Raw genomic sequence first — 21,947 nt, forward strand, 5'->3', positions numbered from 1 at the left:
GAATACAATGAAGACGTTCAAAGTTAATCATAAACATATTTTATGATAGAATAGAAAAGTTATAGTAAACTTTGTAGGTATTGCATCATTAGCTTGCTTTTTATTTAAAATACCATTAAACTGAATGACTAATTGACTAATGACAAATGATCAATGACAATTGGCTAAGAGAACATAAAAATTAGTGCTCTTGATTGGTAATCATAGTCTCTAGCACAGGCATCTCCAAACCCTTGTTTTGGAGAGCCCCACTTCAGCAGGTTGTGTATTTAAGGGTCGCGGGAGAGCTGTCACCTATCTCAGGAAGAAATGGGCACAAGACGAGATACACCCTGGACAGGACACCAGTCCATCACAGGGCACAAACACACTTCATCAAGAAGCAAATTAACCTCCCAGGATGGGAACCAGAGGAAACCCATGTGAACACAAGAAGATCATACACAGATAGCACCACAAGTTCAGAACTGAACCCATCGCTGAGGTGCAGCGATGCTAACCACTGTGCCACCATGCCAACCCTAATTTTAATATTAAACTAAAATATTGACTTAAATCTAAGGATGCTTTTTGCTTTCAAAGACCAGAATAATAACTTACTTGTAATACTTAAGGTACTGTATAATCCTCTTTACAGGTGTTGCCAATCAATAATACAGACTACAGAAAATTAGACTGAATCTTTTACGTTCTCTGCATTCTCTCCATGAAATCACCACTTTATCCTGAGTGTTTTACCTTTTTATAGAGGAATAAAATCAGTTGGAGTTGATTCCTCTCATAACTGTGTGCAAATGTGAAAGACTAGACTATTTAGCACTGTCTTTAGAGATTCCTAAAGATACCCTCTAGTGGCCTAAACCAGTATTAACAGTATAGATCCAACTGCTCTTTTTCAGTGACCTACAGTACAGTATAAAACTGGATTGGGGCTCTCCAAGACCAGGTATGGAGAGTTCTGCTCTGGTAGCATATTTATGGTTTAAGATGAAAAAGCTGCTTACAATTATAGCCAAACAGGAAATCAGAGGTTCTACATGGAGGAATGCCTCCTTCATGCAATCATGAAATACTTCGTTAGGGTGTGAAAAAATCTGATCGTGACTTATTTAGAAATATTTATCTGTTTTTGACAGATCATAAAATCATAAATTTTAGTTTTTGAGTAATGTGTAATGCGAAATGAGTGTATACCTGGATATGGTAAAATATCTTTTCCAGTTCTTCAGGGGTATGAATACATTTGGAGGGTGATCTAGTGTTAGTAAAAATGTTTTTGATTCGGGAAAAATGACCAATCCTCAGCACTCTAGCTCAGGACACAATGGGCATGAGACAGGATATGCCCAGGACAAGATGCCAGTCTGTTACAGGGTACAGTCACACAGAATAATCTACAGAAGCCATTCAACTCAGGGAGCATGAAAACATGCAAACTGCACACAGAAGGCACCCCTTGCCGGACTGGAACCCAGGACCCAAGAGCTGAAGCAGTGCTAGAGTATGCTCCTGTGCCACCATTATCTACAGTAACTCATCTGATTTCTAAATCCTCTCCTTCATCCTCCACAGTGTAAAGGTTTAGGGGTGTAGCTTCTGATTGAACCTGTTTCATACTAATGAATTTCAGAGAAGAACTAGCCCTGGGCAGGTTCTCCAACACTTTGTTTTAAAATTTCTTTTGATGCAGGCACTGTAGCAAACATTGTTAGTATTCTAGAAACTAGATTATCTTTGGGCTTCTGATCCTGGTATTAAATATCAGGTACAAATACAAAGCTGAGTTACAATGCTGCCCCACATTACTCTGTCATGAAAAAGGAGCAGGCTGTTGTGAAGAAGTGACTAGATGAACTGTAAAGTGAGACCAGCTTTTACACTGCAGGAGCTTGTTTGTGATAACATCTTTTTGTTTGCGTCGAGTTTCAGCTTTAAAAGGAGACAAAAGATCGGACAAATAAGCATCCAGTTAGACAAAGTGATAGTGGTTGACATACTTTACTTGCATGGCTAAAAATAAACAGCTGTAAGGTACAATTTGAGGTTTTGCATTTCCTTGCCAGTGCTACATACTACGCTTGTAACTCTTTTCCCTCTTGGGTTTCAGTTCTCTCAGATCCAGTATTGAGTTAAATGTAGTTTCTGCATGGGTGCGCCAGTCTGCCTGAGTGACCCAAAGTGAAGTGACTCCCCTGCAGTGGAGGAAATGTTATTCCAGGGAGTCATGTGAAAATTCAACCTTTGGCCTCTAGCGCTTCGAGCTTGGAATACCACCACTCAGCAGAGCAGAGCAGCGCTTAGAGATCTGGACTCCACTTTGGAGGAACATCGCTGTTAGCAAATTACTTTGTGGAGTTGTACAAATGGGTCTCTGAATTGTCATTATAAACTGACAGCTTGCTACCCAGTAAAATGAATGAGAACAAAATAGTGGAGGCTCTCAGAGGCGACAGCATATCAGAATGAGGGAATCCAAACACTTAAGTGTTGAGTCGGGTCATAATATTGCAATAACCGATTTTATAAGGCAGACATCACTCCACATGCTACACAATGGAGAAAAAGCACATAAAAATCCTAAAGTCCTCTAATAACAGAGGGAAAGGAACAATAAAGGGTTTTTAAGCTATTTCTAAACCAGGGAGATAAACTGAACTACTTTAACTGAAGTGGAGTAGATTGGCTGAAAACTCACAAGGCTCAAACCCAGGATGCCAAAACAGAACTTGAGAAACATAATACATGCAGAGAAACCAGTATGTTGACAGATTCAACTTTTTTTCAGTCCTCATTCTGAGGTGACAAAGCTGGTTAATAGGCTGTTAAAAGCCAAGGCCGCCAAGAAGCCAAGAAGCGGCAGAGAAATAGAGCTCGTTTTACCTATAACATGCCTGGTGATTTACCTACACTACGAACTCACAAACCCAAGAATACCACAACAAGACGGATTAGTTCCCTGTTGTTTGGCTTACTTGAAACTGAGTGGCAGGTCAACTATATTGAGAAAGGAGGGATTAGAAAAGAAGGTCCCAGCTTTCCTAAAGTGTTGACAAGAAGTCATTCTATTGGACATTTCATGATTTAGTTTTCCAACAGGCCAAGAAGGTCATCCTTCAGTTTACTCCATAACAGACAATGGAATTCTTTTTTGGATCTTAGTGGTCTCAGTAGATAAACAGGTAAAACTCAACATATGCAGACAAAGAAAAGGAAAAAAAAACATTTGCTGAAAAGTGATATTGTGAACGGAAAGCCAGAGTTTAAAGGGACCTGGATCTTTGTTAACTTGGAGGTGTTCTGAACCAAAGAATTACAGTATAACATATTTGGATAGTTAAACAATGAAGCAGGAGGGAATAAAGGAAAATATGTTTTTTCAAGAAATTCAGCAAAGAGCTTGGAAACTTAAACTTTGAAGATTTTCTTTTTAAAACAGAAAGTTAAACTTTGACATCTTACCTTCCGAAACTCATTCAGCTCTCACAGGCAGATCACCCACAGACAGAGAAACTGAAGAGCTACACATCCTTGCGCAACGCACTGCACCTTGTATACTGAGACACTCTGGCAAAATCAACTCAAATACACTGTTGTGCAATCAGTTAGGTATTCTTTTACTAGGCCTGGAAGAAAGAACTTGAGGGGAACTGATTCTGCTCTCCCCTTGAAAGAGAAAGTTCTAATTTCAATTCCATCCCACATACACTAACTATATATAGTATATATTCTTAGTTTCATATCCTGATACAAAACATACAAAATAAATATTGAGCAAGGTAAAGTATCAATATACAAATGGGTCTGGTCCTCAGTACTCCATATAGAGCAGTAATTCTATTGCACATCACTGTAGAATTTTGGCCTCTGCTCTGGTCTTCCCAGAATAAATTTCAATGGTGATCTAAGCTTCAGAGGCAGCCCTGCTTGATTTGCAGGTCTCAGAACACATGTTTTGCGAAATAGTTTTTTCCCCAAAGCAAAATATTTGCAAACGACTGATATTTCTTGCTACGTGCAATTGTAAGAGTTTAAAAACAGGAGGCTCTTGTGTATTCAGCATCATTCATTAAATATCATTATGTCAACACAGGGGATGTATCAGGATACAATAAAGAGGACATTTATCATCACACTTCATTGTTTAAATATAGTGGGCCATAGGAGACATCAAAGGGGCAACATTGTACTCACAATTTTACCCATCCATTCTAACCATTTACAATTTTCTGTGTCCAATACAGGGTAACAGAGAGAGCCGGAACCTGTCCCAGCCTTTATCGGGTGCAAGTAGGGATTCACCCCGGATGGGAACACCAGTCCATTGCAGGGCACACACACTCACTCCAGAACCAATTAACCTACGAGTGCTGTATGTCTTTGGGCTTTGGAAGGAAACCAGAGTGCCTGGAGGAAACACAACCAAACACAAAGAGAATACACTAACTCCACGCAGATGGCACTCCAGGTCCAGAAATGACCCCAGGGCCCTAGCACTGCCAGGCAGCAATGGGAACCACTGTGCTGCCTACTCACAATGTTATATACAGTATATAATTCAATTATATTAACAATGAAAATACACACAAGAACTAAAAATGATTACAACTTTTGTTACCAAAAACCTGAAATATAATGTCAGCTGAAGTGATTTTTTTTACAAACTGCAAAACATTTCACCTAGTAAAACAGCAATTGTGACGACGCACACAGCTTTCTTGTAAGCATCACATTTGGAGCAGGAATTCAAGGTATTGGATTGCTTGTCAGAGGACATGTCATTGTTACAGATCAATGATGAGGCTGTTGCCATGGGGACTGAGACTGGGTTTCATGTCTGGCAGTGATGTTTTAACACGACAGAGCGATCGGCTTATTGACTCCAGTGGCAGGGGGAATCACAGAGAGGAATATAATCAGCTTCCTGAAAGGTGCCTGAAAACGGATTTTGGCAATGGTCTAGGATACAGAGTGCCAAGAACTCAATAGGACAGGAGGAAGCAGGTGTCAAACATGCCTGGGGGAGCTCAGTGGAAATCAAGATTTGCCACTAGTGATGAGAAGTAATGAGCAGACTGTGAGGCAGAATGGCTGGGGTCCATAAATGTCATAGCTGGCCAGAGACATCTAAGACTAAGACAGAGGTAGGCTGAAATTCTCTCGAAAATCCTCAGTGCAACTGAAAATGCATTTATTTCTTTCATCCATCTATCTTGTAACTACTTCTTCCTATTTAGGGATACAGAGAGCCGGTATAGACACATACACACTCACTCTCAGAAAGAAAATTAACCTACCAGTATGGACTGTGGAAGGAAACCCATGTGAGCACAGGGAGAACATACAAACTCCATGAGGATAACACCCCAGGTCCAGGACTGAACCCAGGGCCCCACCGCTGCAAGGCAGCAACTACTGTGCTTAACCCTATGTCTTTCAAAGCTTTACAAACAGTCTGAAACTTTCCAGCAAAGATGGTTCCCATTTTTTGTAATGCTGCTAGATTAAAAACATAATGGAATTAAAGATGGACCTTTCAATAAAGCTGGTTTCAGATCTGCATACTTACATATTCACAATCTTAAAAGACTAATGTGCAAGATTTTGGAAAGAAGGAAAAGTTTTCCATTTTTAGAAAATGAGTGGTACTGTATCCATCATGTGTTCTTCTGATAAGGTGTCTTAATAAGTGTAGTAATAAAGTCACAATGCTAAAAAGTCTGAGGTGAAATAGAATCTTTAAGCTGACAACTTCACACCCTGTCCTGAATTTTAAGCGATTTTTTAAACTTTTTAATATCTTCTACTTTTCCTTGCATCCTCTATACCCTTTCAGCACTCTGTCCTTGAAAACCTTCAGTTGAATCAATATTATCACAAAGAATCCTCTAAGGGCCACCTGAGAATGATGCAGAGCACGATTTGACATGCAGCAAGCACTACAGATAATGTCTGTTCCTTGAATACCTGGAAATGTTTGACAATTTTTTAATGATTTTTAGAAAACAAAAATAGAATAAACTCTATTTCAAATACAAAGCTTAATAAATAATATGAACATCTGGTTTTAACATCTGGTTTAACAGATTTTATTAATCTCAAAGTAAAGTGTTATAAAAGCCCCATCACCTGATATTGTCATCTTGATACAATTTTTAATAACGCCAAGTAAATCCTGTTTCATTTTCTTGCACAAAAACAAAGGATGGTCTCTGTCCTGGCACATGGATGGCTGCAGGTGTGTGGAAAAATAATACCTGATAATACATCCATGGTCTTGGATACCAGTATATTCTAATGTGACTCGTAACCTTTTTTGTGGAAAAAGGATTTTTGGATATTTACATATATCTTGTCATCAGCTTTTGCGATACCATATTTCTTTAGGTTGTTCAAACAAATCAAGAAAGGGTTACAAATAAGATCCACACTTTCAAAACCCTTAATTTTATAGCGCATAAGAAATATCACCATACAGTCATACACCATACAAGATTAACCCTGCTGGATCCATAGCTTTAATGTAGTTAAAGTAAAACAGACTGGGTTTAACCCACTTAGTAGGTTCCAAAAGGTTCTGAAGGTTAGGTTCCTCCACTTGTTGAGCATTTTTCATAGTGATGCCAAAACTGACTCCACTGCCTAACTACATACTTCATGTCATACTCTTAATACTACGTTTGAACTCAATGCTCCTTGTCAGGATGTGGTTACTGTTATGATATCTAGGTTGTGCATTTCTTCTTCCAACCCTCTTTTTCTACATGACAAGTTTCTGTGCCATAAACCCTTGTTCCAAAAATAATCAATCTCCCTTCTCTTTAAACACAAAACATTCTTGTCTTGTGGTTTCGTATAGGCCTTTACCTGGTGCAGGTATCATCACAGAAAACAACACTGTACTGGTCCCAGTTTTTAGTTTGTTCTCTGCACATAATTTACAGTGATATACACTATGTTGCCTCTTTCATGGTAATTAGTGTCAATTTATTACAGGTAGTGCCATGTCTGTACCAGAGCCAATACCATGTATCAAGAATCACTGTCAAGTTCTCAGGGATTTATAATGTCAAAGTAGCACTTACACTTCATAAAAGAAACTGAGCCTAATGATGAAGTGCCTTTACTCACTGAAAAACTCCAGAACTGTAGAGATTGACAATACTGTAGAACAGGGCTGTCCAATCCGGCTCCTGAAAGCTGGTGTGACTGCAGGTTTTCAATGACTCTTTAAAGCAGCAGCACCTGAAGAGCTCGGATAAGCTGTTAAATGATCCCAACCTGAAGAGCTGGGATAAGCTGCTAAATGTGTCCAGTTAAGATAACCAGCTGGTGTGGCTTATTAAGAGCCGAGTAGTAATGGAAACCTGCATATACTATACACCTGTCCTAAAGGGACAGGAATGGACAAACCCTAGGTTATAACTACCACTCATTTTGGAGTGGTAGCACCTTCTTTGACTCCAGAAGGCTGCAATCGGTTCTGGCTCATGCTGTAATTATTTGCCATTTCTCAATTGGGAGCCACTTGTTTATTTGACACCTTAGGGACACTTTTTCTGAAGTCACAGGTGCCGGCGTCTGCATCCTGCAGCACAGAGCAAACATCTTAGGTAGTGCTATGTATGGGGGATGATGCATTGTGAAGACATACTATTTATTCTTTAGAAGAAACTTGATCTAAATTTAAAAAGTACTACAGGAATGGAATGAAACTGAATTAGAATTCAAATTCTATTTAAAACCTTTGGTTCTTATAACACTCAAGTGCACTTGTCTCTCCTGTTAAAATAAATATCCAATTCTGTCCTCTGAGAAATGAAAAATATACAAGAATAGAGTAAAACCCAGTTACTTTGTTCATTAAAAACACTTTCAAGAGGCTTCAAAAGTCACCCATTTAGCTGACTTGCATCCTTCTAAGTTCTATCCAATTGGTTTGTATAGATCTCTGCTCAGAAGGGGGAATTGTCTTGTAATTAGTCACTCCTACACCATGTGCTCCCACAACCCAGACAGCCCAAAGCTGCCAGAAGAAAAAAATACTTCTCTACTGAGGTTGACATTTGGATTCTTATTTTAGTCACTAAATTGAAGGGTCGGGGGTTCAGTGGAGAGGCTCAAGCAATCTTGCTCTTGAAGCCCAATTAAGAGAGGTCTCCCCTGTGTGCTTATGAGTCTCCTGCACATGCAGAATTGAGTACAGAAAATTACAACACTGAGCCTATAGGGAAAGAGACACAGAAAATGGTGCTTTATTCAAACAAAATGTATCAAAACTCATTTCAGATCATGTCAGATCATGTTACCCAGTAAATCAATCATTTACATAGATCGTATGTACAAAACAAGCAAACAATTTACCTAATAAACTCTGTAGAACTAGACAACACCCTTTTGATAACATCAGTGTGGCTATTTTGGCTTTCGCAAAAGGATTTGTACATAAAAGCAAAATCAAGGATGAAAGCAAACATACAAAAAAAAACCCTCAGCCAGCATGTACTGTATATACACATATTCATGTTTTCCTTCAGCTCTTGCAAGCCGTTACTTTTCATTGTCTCTCGGTGAGAGCTTTACACTTTGAGGTTGTATTGTAACGTTCAGGTTACAAATGTCATTTGTTAGAGAAGACTTATAATATCATATTACAGTTTAAGAGAAAAATGATCAAACGTAAGATAGACATTGTCCCTTAATAAAACCACCTAAACGTCCCTACTATATTATAAGGACAGTGATTGCATTTGAAATAAATGAAGTCAAGTGGCGTCTTTCACCTCTGCTGTTTAAATCCATCTGACACTTGGGGTTTACCTCAAACCTTTCTTTATAATTCCGGGACTGAACATTACTGCATAATAGTTTTGAATAAAGTGGGCCAAAAGTAAAACAAACCCCCACCCAAAAGATGTGACAAATTTTTCAGGATACTAACTTGAGCGGCTATAGACTATTGGTACATTAGTGATTTTTCTAAAAACAGAGAGCAGTTTTACAAAGGCAGTAAATGCTTCCTCATTGCAGTCAATTTGCATGATTCAGGTATATCTCTAATACAGCCAGGCCTTACACTGTGAACTCTCTTCCATCTTGCTCACTCCCACAAGTGGCTGCAGACTGTGCAGCATACAGAGCCCCAGTGTCAGGTGAAACTAGATCAGTGAGGAAATGAAAGAAGGTCACGCCTCAGTCCTTAATCCGCTCATGCCCCAGTCTCATAAAACCAAGGAATGTGCCAATTTGGCTTCCAGCAGTCCATCAGCACATCTATGTATACGCAGAGGTGTACACACAGGTACATGTGCAAACAACAAAAAGGATAAGAGAAGGCAACAAAAACAAAAGCTTAAATGTTTTCCACTCCAGTGGACACACTAAAAACATTCTGCAGTGCTCTAAAGCTCCTAAGATCAAGACCTTACCAAACAATATGGCAAAAAAGTAAACTATAACTCATATCACAACACACTAGTTCTCAGATTGCATTGGACAGTTGAAAGGTTTGCAGTCCATTAATATTCTGGAGTTTTAAAAGGTGTCGTTAACAGCCCAGTGTAACATGATTTAGAAATGGGCAAGGGGGCATACCCACCAGTCTCCTTCACACCCATCTGTGCTACTAGGCACCTCCTATGGTAGGTAATTCGGAGAAGACAGCTCTCCCAGGATCTCCAGAATTATGCCACAGATGACATGACAGTAAAACTGCTAACAACCATGAAGGGAAACACTGATTTCACCGCATAGGGAAGGGGAGGAAGAAATGCAGACATACAGGAAGAGCTTCGAGGTGAGAAGTAACACTTCAGGTGCATAGCAGCTCTAGAGTAATGACAGATCTTGCAGGGCCCTCAACTCCAAAGTCAAAGGATTCATTTTAAGGCTGCTTATGTGGCTAAACCTCTTTAAAGTTTCTGAAGAAAGGAATTCTTACATTTCAGTCTCAAATTTTGTTTCACCTGAGTTCTCAATGTTTTATCTGACTGTTCATTTAACCAAATGAATCTAAAGCTTCTTTCAAGTCAGAAATTTAAAACAAAACATCAGCAATTCTCAACTGAATCATGCAGTTAAATGAAAAATGTCAAGCAGAGCTCATAATGAAATATAACTAGAAGACCCTACAGCCTTCAATATCATGAGCCTTCATCTTGAATGCTCTGTAACTTGTTTTGACTCAGGATTTTGCACATATACAGTGGGTATAGAAAGTCACCACCCCCTTTCAAAATGTTTACCTTTTGTTGTATAACACTCTGAAAATAAAAACAAATTAAATTAGGCTTGTCCCATTTTTTATTTACATACAGTAACACAACATTAGCCAAGGGAAAATAAAAATCCAAAACATTCTGAAATTAATTAATTACAACAGTAAAATACCTTATTTGGATAAGTGAACACCTTACAATTGCATTTGTAAACTTGCTCAGGTATAACCAATCACCTTACAGATCACACAACAAACTAATTGGCTCCCACCTGTGATCAATTGTGGTGATTTTGATTAGTTCCTAATCTGATTTTGTTTCTAAAGGATTCCACTGCTTGGAAGTGCATTTCAAAGTCAATAATCCACTATGGGCAGAAAGGTGCTTTCAAAAGAACTTTGAGATAAAGTTGTGGAAAGGCACAAGTCAGGAGATGGGTATAACAAGATTTCAAAGGCTTTAAGTATCCCATGGAGCACACTCAAGACCATCATTAAGAAGTGGAAGGTGTATAGCACCACCCAGATCTTGCCTAGGCCGTCAGGCCATCCCTCCAAACTGGATGACAGAGCAAGGAGGAGACTGATCAGAGAGGCTACCAAGAGGCCGATGGCAACTTTGAATGAGCTACATGCCTTTATGGCAAAGACTGGTCATTGTGTGCATGTGACAACAATAGCACAAGCGCTCCACAAATCTGGTCTGTATGGGAGGGTGGCAAGAAAAAAGCCACTCCTTAAAAAAAGCCACATCAAGTCTTGTTTATGTTTTGCTAAAGATTCTGTGGCCAAGTGGCAAAAGGTGCTGTGGTCGGATGAGACCAAAATCTAACTCTTTGGCTGGAATGCAAAACAGTACATCTGGTGAAAACCCAACACATCTTACCATCCAAAGAACACCATTCCTACAGTAAAGCACAGTGGGGCAACATCCTGTTGTGGGGGTTTCTCTTCAGTTGGGACTGGGGCACTTGTCAGGACAGAAGGGAAGATGGGTGGTACAAAATACAGGCAAATACTTGAAGAAAACCTGCAGCCCTCAGCCAGGAAATTGAAAATGGGAAGATGGTTCACCATTCAACATGACAATGACCCAAAGCACACTGCCAAAGCAACTATACAGTGGCTGAAGGACTGGAAGGTGAATGTCCTTGAGTGGCCTAGTCAGAGCCTCGACCTAAATCCCATCGAAAATCTTTGGAATGACTTGAAGAGGGCAGTCCATCAACGGTCACCATGTAGTTTGTCTGAGCTTGAACAATTCTGTAAAGAGGAATGGGCAAATATTCCTCCCTCTAGGTGTGCAAAGAGGATAGAGATATATCCAAACAGACAGGCTGTAATTCAAGCAAAAGGTACTTTCACCAAGTATTAACTCAGGGTGTTCTCTTATCCAACCCAGTTATTCTACTTTATTTTTTTTCCAGAAATTTTGCTCTTTTTCAAGGTACTTTCTTTTTGCAAGGTACAGTTTGTAAATAAAACTGGAAAAAGTTCGATTTTATTTGTCATCTTTTTTGGCTTTAGGGCAACAAACGGGGTGGTAACTTTCTATACCCACTGTAAGTTTCATGGCTACTGAAGTGACAATGAGGAAGTTTAATCGAAATATGATGGAGTGGCTCAAAAAAGGAGATCATCAAAAGGCATTTAAAAAGAACATAACATTTAAAACGAAGGCAGAGTGCATTGTGATTTATTGTAAAATGGGTCCACCATGATCTCTTAAGTTATCTGACTGCTAAGGTGTTCATTGTGAAAACTTTTGCAATTTAAAACAAAACAAAGGAGGGTGTGTATTTCACTTCATGAATTGCAAAAATAAGGAGAGATTTTATAAATTCATAAATTATATGCAGAAATTCATAACCCGTTGTTTTCTAGTTTCCTACCATGTTTTATTTTGATGGTAACCACCCAGAACGAAAGGTGCAGAACAACATTAATTCCAAGATGAGATTTTTATTATTTATTATTAATCTACTTGTATTTTCCTCGGGCTATCCAAAGACTTCACAGACCTCTTTCCATAACATGGCTCGTTTTCTTTGGACACAGCAATCTAAGCTAACAGTGTTTAAATTGTGCATTTGTAACAGGGGTATTTAAAATTGTATTTTTTTTTTATCCGATATGAGTCTCTTACCCCAAACTACAAAATTAACATATAATAAATTCAAGATTCAATGAGAAAAGAATGAACATCATGTTAAATGCCAAGAATGAATCACACCATCAGACATCTATTTCCATCATAAACTGCTACTACAGCATATTGTACAGATTGAAGACAAAGGAAAAGATTAGTTCAATCTTGAAACTAACAGGTGTTTATCATTTATTTTCCTTTGTAAGCATATCTGTTGGCTCAAAATGTCAACATACCACCGGTTATTTGTAAAATTAGCCATCTATTGGGGAACACTGCTATGAGCTGCTAAGTGAAATACCATACACTAAGGCAGAATGTGCAAAGTGCCACAAGACTTGAATAAAGGGAACACATCCTGTGCTGACTTCCAGTGGATTTAAAGATTTTTTTCCCTGTGGTAAACTAACACTACTGAAGCAGATAAATGTATTTTGCACAGAAATAACAGATACTGACTTTCAGACTAGACAAAAACTACAGCCCATTAACCAGAGAACAGCCTTTTATACACTCTCAACATTCCAATCTCAAGATGCTTGACTTTTGGCATTCAAGAAAAGACATCTGTCTTTTAAATTAATGTAAAGGTGTCCCACAATATTAGTAGAATACTATTTTTGCTATGTTTAATACACAGATGAATGAAAAGAGGGCAAAAAGATCAATGTCGGTAATCACATACATGTCCGTTTATAAAAATTTATGGCAAACTAATTGTATTAACACGGTTTAACATCTAGCCACTGGATAGGACCAACAGCTTCCAAAAGGAGAAAGTCCAGTATGATATTACCGTTTAGGAACTACACAGCCAGAGTGGACAGTATGAGCCTCTTAAAAAAAAAAAAGAGATGATGAAGACCAATTAAAACAAACAATGAAGAGCGAGAACACAGAGAAGAGCCCGACATCAGCTATGAAGACACAAAGATATAAGTTAAGATATAAATCTGTCATGATCATCTAATTTTCACAAGGGGCTGTGACAGCCATCCATCCAACATGACTTTAGACCCTTTCAAGACAAAAATGGGGGGACTGCTGAACTTTTAGGGTAACAGTAGATTTGCAGCTTACTGTGTCATGTCTTAATTGCATTGAATGGTTTCAAAACAGGGAAAAATCCAAAACTGTCAAACTCAAGATGAAAGAAATTGTCATTACTGCTAAGGTGCTGTTCAGGTTATTTGTAAGAATACCTTTTAATGTCAGGGCTGCTATTCACTTACTGTTTAATTGACAGATGCCATTGAAATGCATGACCATCTATTCTCACTAAGCAAGGAAAGAAAATCAGAATAACATACTTTTTCCAGTTGTTAAACATAAAAGAAGGGTGTTCTGTTCTTGAAAAGAGAACTCCACGGTCAAAGAAATGCCATTGAGAAATACAATCATCCTTTGCCACAGATTGTAAATCGAACAAAACCTGAGGCATAGCTGGCCTTTCAGAAGGGTTGTAGAAAAAATGTTTGAATTGTAAACAAATCTATTCGAGGATACATAAACATCTACACAGATTAAAGAGTAATGAGTGTAAAAAAAAAAAACAACAAACACCCCACCCACAAGCAACACAAGATACCCGGAGTCTAGTGAATCCCTTACTTGCTGTACTGCAACAGATTAGAGAAAGTATTTTTCTCAAAACATTCCTTCCATAATGCAATAAATTGTTCTGTAATGCACAAGCACTACAGTTAATAGCCTAAACACACAGATTAATCGGGTGCTGAAATCACTGTAATAACCCGTGCCTTTAGAGAAGTTTAATTTCTTATTGCGTTTCCGAGATGTCAACAACAATTTGACGTCCCCCACAATGGTTCCTTTGGCTCAAAGACATGCAAAGCCGTGCTCGACGTTGGCAATAAATTAGAACTGTAAAAACGAGGGGGAGAACAGAGCTCATCGAGAGGATAAAGGTGGAAAACAGTATTCGAGGCCCAGTCACTGCAGACAGAGCAGATAAACAATTAAAAAAAATCAATTTGCAGGAAATTAGACAAATCTGTGCATATTTGTATTTTTTCCCTACTGTCAAGAGCAACTAACATACAGTATAATGACTTTAAATGTTCTCTCCCAGAATAACCATGTCAATACTAAATGACTCAAGAAGAAACTACAAAGTTAATTATTTTGGCACACAATAATTCTGGAGTTCTTCTGACATATAGCGTAGAAAAACATTAATGTTTAAGGTTAATGCAATACCAGAAGAAGCAGCTCCATGGAAGTCAGAGGTAAATCTGTAAAAGATCAGATGCATATACAACAGAAAAAAAGAAAAAAAACAAAAAAGACAGCAGGTTTGCTTCTTTAGCATTTGTAAAAATGTGATGGTTATTCCTATCCCAATTGTCAACATGCACAGTGCTTCACTTATAGACAGTATCTTATCAGTGGTCTACTAATTTCTTCATATTTACTGCCTGTCAGATCTTCCTATGAAAAAGAAGAAATATTCCCTATTGCATCTGAATTACAGTAATAAGATGGTCCTATATAACACATACAATCATTGAAATTAAAGCAAACTTTCCACAGAAAGTACCACATATCAATAAATGTGGACTTGAAATAACAGGCACATAACTTGGGTCATCAGAGCGTACACATACAGCGCATCACCTCAGTTTTAGGCATCACACATACACAGCTTCAAATGGATGTCAGATTCATTAAGCGTTAAACTTTCTTTGCATTATTCCAACATAAAGCTGAAAAGAATTGCTATTCTTCTTTGTGAAGTCGCAAAATTAATTCACCTACATGGTCTACTCTTTTACAAGGAAAGACGTGTACGATGCTATACTGAAACTGACAACCCTAAAGGTTTCCGCAAGAGGAAACCCGTCGTTTGGAGCGTCTTTTTTTTTCCTTCTTCTTCTACCTTACACATACCACTCCCTTCGTGAAATCACCGAACCGTCCAAGTGTGACACATAGTCACTGTCATTCCCTTCATAATAGTCATCTGGGAGGTATGTGTTGCCGGAGGGCCCTCTTGAATCCCCATAGTAACTCACTGGCACAGCATCTCTCTCTGTGCACCTGTTGTTCATATTGTCCACGTGGCCCCACTCATCATTTTTCATTTCTTTTGAGAATTCGGGGTAGATGCCGTCGTTTGACTTGGGCTTGCTGTCCCCCTTGCTGGGCTCGTTGTACATCTCCAGCTCGTGGGGCTGCAGGACGTCCAGCTGGGACTCCTTCTGCATGTCGGACGGGCCGATGTACTGCTTGGTGTAATAGTCCCCGCGGAAGGTCCGCCGCTTCCTCATGTAGCACACCCCCACCAGCACAATCAGCAGGATGAGGAACAGGGCGCCGCCCACCGCGCCTCCGATAATGGTACCCAGGTTGCCCTCAGGCAGGGACTCCAGAGTGGGCGAGGTGAACTGTACCCTTTTGGTGGCGACTAAGATTGTGGCTGCAGCAGTGGGGAGCGGCGGAGGGGTTGTAGGTGGTGTGGTGGTAGTAGGAGGAGGCTCTAATGAGGGGAGAAGGGGGTGGGGAGGAGGGGTGGACAGACAGACAGGAAAAAGCACAGAATGTCAATGCCAGCTACATCAGTACAGGACTTATGCGTGACAATCACATGAGCACATTTCCCATTACTACTCTAACTAGAGATACTAGTTCTAGGTTTGAATGTATATCCAGCAGGCTCCATTTATTTGTGCTCTTATCAATTATAAGATTACTTTAAAGGTTTTGGCTCCAGTGTAGTTCCTCCTTGTTATTTTATCATTCTAAACAAATTCCCCCCCCCCAATTGCGTAGTCAGGCAAAATACTCATTTAGCATCACTCTACTGTGACTACATCGTCGCCTTACTACAATTACTGCAACTAAACTTTTTCAATTACTTCCAAAAAATTCAAGAGCAATTTACTCTGAAAGCTTTGAAAATCTCCCTTTTGTTTCACTGTGATTAAATAAAAACAGCATTGACATTCCAGAAATATTCTATTATTGGACAGGAGAATATTTCTTTTTTTTTTAAATTTAAATTTATATTTTTTCTACAAAGACAAAGATAAAAAATGGGAAGCTGCTGCATAAAAACACACACTGTGTTTCCATGTCCTTTGCCTCACTAGCCAGAGGAGTGTTGTGAGAAACGGTGATCCGAATTATCAGCTACAATTAGGGTCTAGGGTGGAAAGAAGAGTTCACACACAAGGTGATGGAATGCAGGGTGGAGCCACATGCTAGCTACAGAAGGACAGGCACTGAGAAGGAAGGGGCTTGCATCCTTCTGGCCCACAATTGTGCTTTACCCTGCCTAGCCAGTCTGTTTATTTCCCAAGGTCCATTCGTTACCGCCATGGCATTCCTCAACATTAAACAACAGGGCAAGTGCTGCGTTTGTATTGCTTGCCTTTTATTAAGATTGCTGAAAATTAAGAGAAACTATTAAGAGCATTTATCGAACATCTGGAAATACTTTAAGTACAGGTTGGGAGTGTTTATTCTCTCTCAATACAGTGACTGTCCTTATGTGTAGATATGTTGTACCAACTACAACTCTCACAGCTGTCAATCACTAAAACCTGATAATTACCCAACTATTCCAGACAACATACTATATTACTGTTGTACTGTATGTACAGCATCCTTTTCCTACATTATTGTGACACTATTAATACAACAGAAAGGTAGTGGTTAGTATTACAAAACTGTACACTATGTTACTCAAGCCATTCTGGTAATATTTGTAATGCTAGACATCTACAATGGGATCAATACGCACAACTGCAGTAAATTTCATGGCAAGCCAGTGTGCAGTCACTGCAGTAAATGTCAGAGGGACATCCCTGTGTGCAGGGGGTTATGTTCTATGCTTTTCATCAAAGCTTTTTCATCATACTGGTAAATAAGATATTTTCTTAATACTGTGTATTAGTTCTATAAGAGAAAAAAAGTATAGGATAATCCATATTATATCAAACAGAAGACACAATAATAAACACCAACTCCCACTTTTATAGCCCAACTCAGAAGAAATGGGAAATAATGCACAAAAAACATATACATGAACTACTCCAGGGGATCCTCATGGACAATGTAGTTATTGTTAATCATGTTTATTGTAAAAATAAACATATTGGCCCCAGTGTAATTCTGACAGCTCCAGGTCTCCTGGAGGTACTGCAAGCAGAGTAGTCTGAATAGAAAACCAGATTCCAGCGATCTTGAACATGATCAGGGAGACTGGGACTTCATTACATGTATGGTATGACAGTTTGAATTAAACCATTTTAGTTATTTGGGTTTTAGACATACAGTATGGAGATTATTAATAATCTTAAATGGTATCGGATCACATCTCGCAGATCTCGTTAACTGAGAAGACAAGTCCAGTGTCCTCCTCTTATAGTGCCCTGAGAGCAATCAGAGAACTGGAATTACTTTGACATATACTGGCATCAATTTTAGACAGGTCATGTCAGCAGTTACAGTCTAAGTGCTGAAGACTGAAAGTCAAAGTCAGGCTTAAAGCTTAAGCTAAGTCGCTAAGAGTAAGTTTTTAATTTATGATCAGGAGATATTGTACCAGATGTATTTTGAATAATAAAATCTAAAATAATCAAGTCCGTTACTATGCTCATACGTCAATGTGGATAATGGATTGCCTTCTTGGAGAAAGTGAATTCCAAAAAAAGCAGGGAAACACGACTGAATTCTAGATTCTAGTGAAGCAGATTTGTGAAGAGTACAGAGTTTCGTCAGCCAGTGAAGAAACTTTCACTGCAAAAGTATGAGAAGAGAAAAAAACAGAACACCAACCAATAGCTGGATGTAAAAATTACAGGTGTTGCATATTAAGTATCAAATAAATACTTGAGCAGATTTTCATGCAGAAAATGAAAAAAAAGCTTAGAAGACAAATAGGAAAAATAAGTAAAATATAAAGATTTTAAATAAAAAAAAACATTACTTAAAGTGTATAATAGAGACAAAAACTCATATAGACATGTCTAGTATATACTAATACAAGTATATAACTAACACATGTAATAACATGCATGCATACACAGCTGCTACAGTTCATACACTCCAGTTATACTGTACCATATAGACGTGCAGGGATGCCCACAAAAGAATGCACACACACTTACGTGCATAGGAGCACTAATTGAAATGTGTATCTTCCTCTAACAGCATGCTTGTGCAAATATGAGCTCAAATGAAAAAAAGTCCAGAAGATGGAGAGCCCCACTCTGGTTAAGTGAAGGAAGTACTTGCCTGAAATGCTTAGCAATAATTTTTCCGTTATTATTCCCTACTGCAAAGCTGCTGTATCGCATTTGGTCTCCTGGCAGAATGAAATTAGGTGGGTTTCACTTCATGCTGAAATTTCAGGATTTGGGATTTAAGCTCTAGACGCCTCATGTCGCAGGATCTCTGAAGTGTGAGAGTGGAAACAGAGGCCCAAGGGAATCGGTGCCATTTCCCAGGCAGGGGTAGGATGAGTTGGTCTTATATTGTAGTATCAAAAGGTAATATATCTTACGTGTCCTAAGGCTTTGTGGTTTTAGATTTTGATATCTTATACACGGTATAAGAAAAAATGTATAAAAAAATATGTTCTTCTGTGAAATAATGAGCTCTCTCACCACAAAACTAGTGCAATTTTTAGTGGAACAAAAAGTCCTCAAATACAGACAGTAGCCCAAAAAATGGAAAAATGTGGGTGAAAAGGACACCAAAGATATTGAAAGCAGGGGCTTCCACACAGGTTTGGCTTCCACGTCAAATATGTTGCACAGGCCTGGTTGCCTATTAATTATGACTGGAATGGCTGCAAGAGGCGACCTTCAAAAAAGGGTTATTGTTGGGTGTTTGGCAGGCGCTTCAAAGACTAAGCTTCACTGCTGAAGTTTCGCAAAGTTATGAGAACGGTATGTAAGGAAACACTGTTATCTAAGGTGAAGTGCATACACCACCACTGTAATTTCTATGTATTAATTCAAAGCCTAAGACAAAAATGGCGAGCAGCTGCAAGTTCAATCTGGGTGTAAGCAGCCAGTTTCTTCAAAAACATTCTGCCGAGAACAGCACAGAACAGGATGCTACAGTCTGGCTTCAGTGCACTCACTCAGCACACCTGACAATGCACGACTGCAAGTCCAGTGATACCAAAAGCACAGGAAGTGGACAAGTCAACCGAGAAATGGAGAAATTTGATATGGTCAGATGAATCACCCTTCACCATGTTCTGGACAAAAGAACAAGTGCACATGTGGCGTTAGTCTAAAGAACTCTGCAGCACTGTGCAAACAGGGAAGGACTCCTGGCATGGTATGAGCGTACTCATCCCCTTAGAACGCAAGGTCAATGTTAATCGCTACTTAATAATACTTAATGCAATTCTTCAGCCCACACTGCAGCATCTTTCATGCAGAGAGGGGTGTCTTTCAAGAGGATACTACCCCTATCCACAGAGCACATGTGGTTTCCCCAATAGTTTGATGAGCATGAGACTGATCTTATTGTATTATATGAAATGGCCGGATCCAAACACAATCAAGCATTTATGGGATATTTTGGAGCGATGCCTGACGAGACAAACATCAAAATATTTTAATGATGACCTTTCAGGAAATTTATTCAGGGTTCTTCTTCTAAATGAAGTATAAAAAAATCCTGGTAATTTACAGGGCAGATTCTTTTTCCTAACAGTCGATTGTCCTGAATGCCCTCATTAGCACATGTAGCGAATGAAACCCAAGTGAAGGTCATACGTTAAACTGCTCTCCCCTGAGTCTGCAAATGGAAAACTAGTCTGGGGAAAAAAAACACAGAAAACAGATGCATAGGAGGAAATTTCACCTTTGCTGCTCCTGGGGGCAGCTGACAAAGGACAGGCTACTCACATTGACAGGTACATCATATGAATAGAAGCTTGGGGTGAAATAAACTAGTAGCCCCATGCATACTGTACGGTACATACAGTACAGTAACTAGAACTACAATAACAGCAAACATAAGCTTCAATACGCTACAGATCTGATAATTGCTATGGAACTTGAGAATCAGGTCTATGTCAAGGATGACTAGTCTTTGAAATTTTAATGATATTTCAGATCCACACAGATGGGGAGGGACAAACTGGTTTGGGAGACATCCAAAATTTGGGAGATACAGAAAAGGAAAATGATTTCTTTCCATTGCATAATCATCTTCATATGAAAAAAATAGCTACACTAAAAGACAGAAGGCACAAATGAAAAGGATAAACAAAAAAGATTCAATTTTATTTTAATGCAGAGCAAGAGAATTTGCTTTCATTATAAACCATTAAGCTTATAACCTTGGATGCAAGGATGATGCAGTCATTTGATTTGCAGAAACACTCGATTGATGAATATAAAGAAGGCTCTGAATCAGCCCAGCTGAATCAAGGTCCAGCTGTGTTTATCACAGCCTGCATTGCACTCACAGCTTCACACACGAATCAAAAAAGGGCTGAGCACTGGAGTTTTTCTTTTTAAAACTGTCTTGTTTTTTTAAACAGGATTCCTCCTCTTGTTAAATTGCAGATGGAGGTTTTTTTTTTTTAATTACCCAAGAAACTGTTATACAGTATATTGTATTGCAACAATATTATTAAAAGTCTTACTGCGTATGTGAAATTTAGCAAAATGTTCTACACTGACCTAAAAAAAATATTTTTGTAAAATACTACATTCCACTGCAAATCTATAAAAAAAATCATATAAATACATGAAAATGTTCCTCTCAAAAATAACATAGCCAAATCTGTAATATAACAGCATTTTAACTCTTTAGGAAAGGTAAATGACCTCATGCAGCACAACAAAAGGATGATGGAGCCTCAGGGAAGAATCTGTGCACATTCAACTTTTCCTTTCCTGGATAGTGGAATCAGGTACTTCATTTGATTAAATTATGCAGTCATTTAAAAAACAAAACAAAACACTTTTGGGCTTTGGATCAGGACTGCCAAGGTCCAGCTGTGCATTCACCACAGGCTGCATTGCGCTCACAGCTTCACACACGAATCAAATATGGCCAGAGTACTGAAGGAAAAGTGCCTGATCACAAGAGGGCCCCTCCCCTGCAGCAGCAGTTCCTGTCCTGGCTGAGCCCAGCCTCTGTGCTACTGAGCACTTAGAACTTGCTGTCAAAAGCCAGCAAAGCTGTTCTGCCTCTCCTCCATTCACATCAGAGTGATGCCACTGTTATGATTGTGGGGAGTGCCAACCCTTCATTTAGAACCTGAATGTGTTATCTGCACTGTACTCAGCAAAAAATACCTTAGCTGCATAGCCCAATCTATCATGAGATGAGACAGACATTTCAGCACTGCAGTACACGGTAGTCAGACACAAATGATTGTTTCAGATAATTTTTTTTTTTTAAATACTTTCGTCTATACCCTGTGAGGGGCAGCACAGTGGTGTAGCTGTTGGCATTACTGCCTTAAAGTTCTTAAATCCTGGGTTTGACCACAACAATGAAAAGTAAATAGAAGGAAAAGTATCTTTGCCTTCTTCAGGTAAGTACATCTTTCACATGTACACAGCTCCCTACTCTTACCAATAT

The 21,947-nt window shown here is 38.9% G+C and overlaps 1 protein-coding gene across 1 annotated transcript in view; it reads right to left on the bottom strand.

Annotated features, from left to right (window-relative positions):
- Nucleotides 1–15,170: 15,170 nt before the first annotated feature.
- The window catches only part of LOC148830723 (nectin-3-like protein), a 79,571-nt gene continuing 72,794 nt past the window's right edge, over nucleotides 15,171–21,947 (bottom strand). The window contains exon 6 of the mRNA XM_088920882.1: nucleotides 15,171–15,861. Coding sequence (XP_088777008.1) covers nucleotides 15,263–15,861 — 599 coding nt within the window. The 3' untranslated portion in view covers nucleotides 15,171–15,262. The remainder of the gene's footprint in view (nucleotides 15,862–21,947) is intronic.

This window comes from Atractosteus spatula, chromosome 7 (genome assembly GCF_055471065.1).
Source record: "Atractosteus spatula isolate fAtrSpa1 chromosome 7, fAtrSpa1.hap1, whole genome shotgun sequence".
NCBI lineage: Eukaryota > Metazoa > Chordata > Actinopteri > Semionotiformes > Lepisosteidae > Atractosteus > Atractosteus spatula.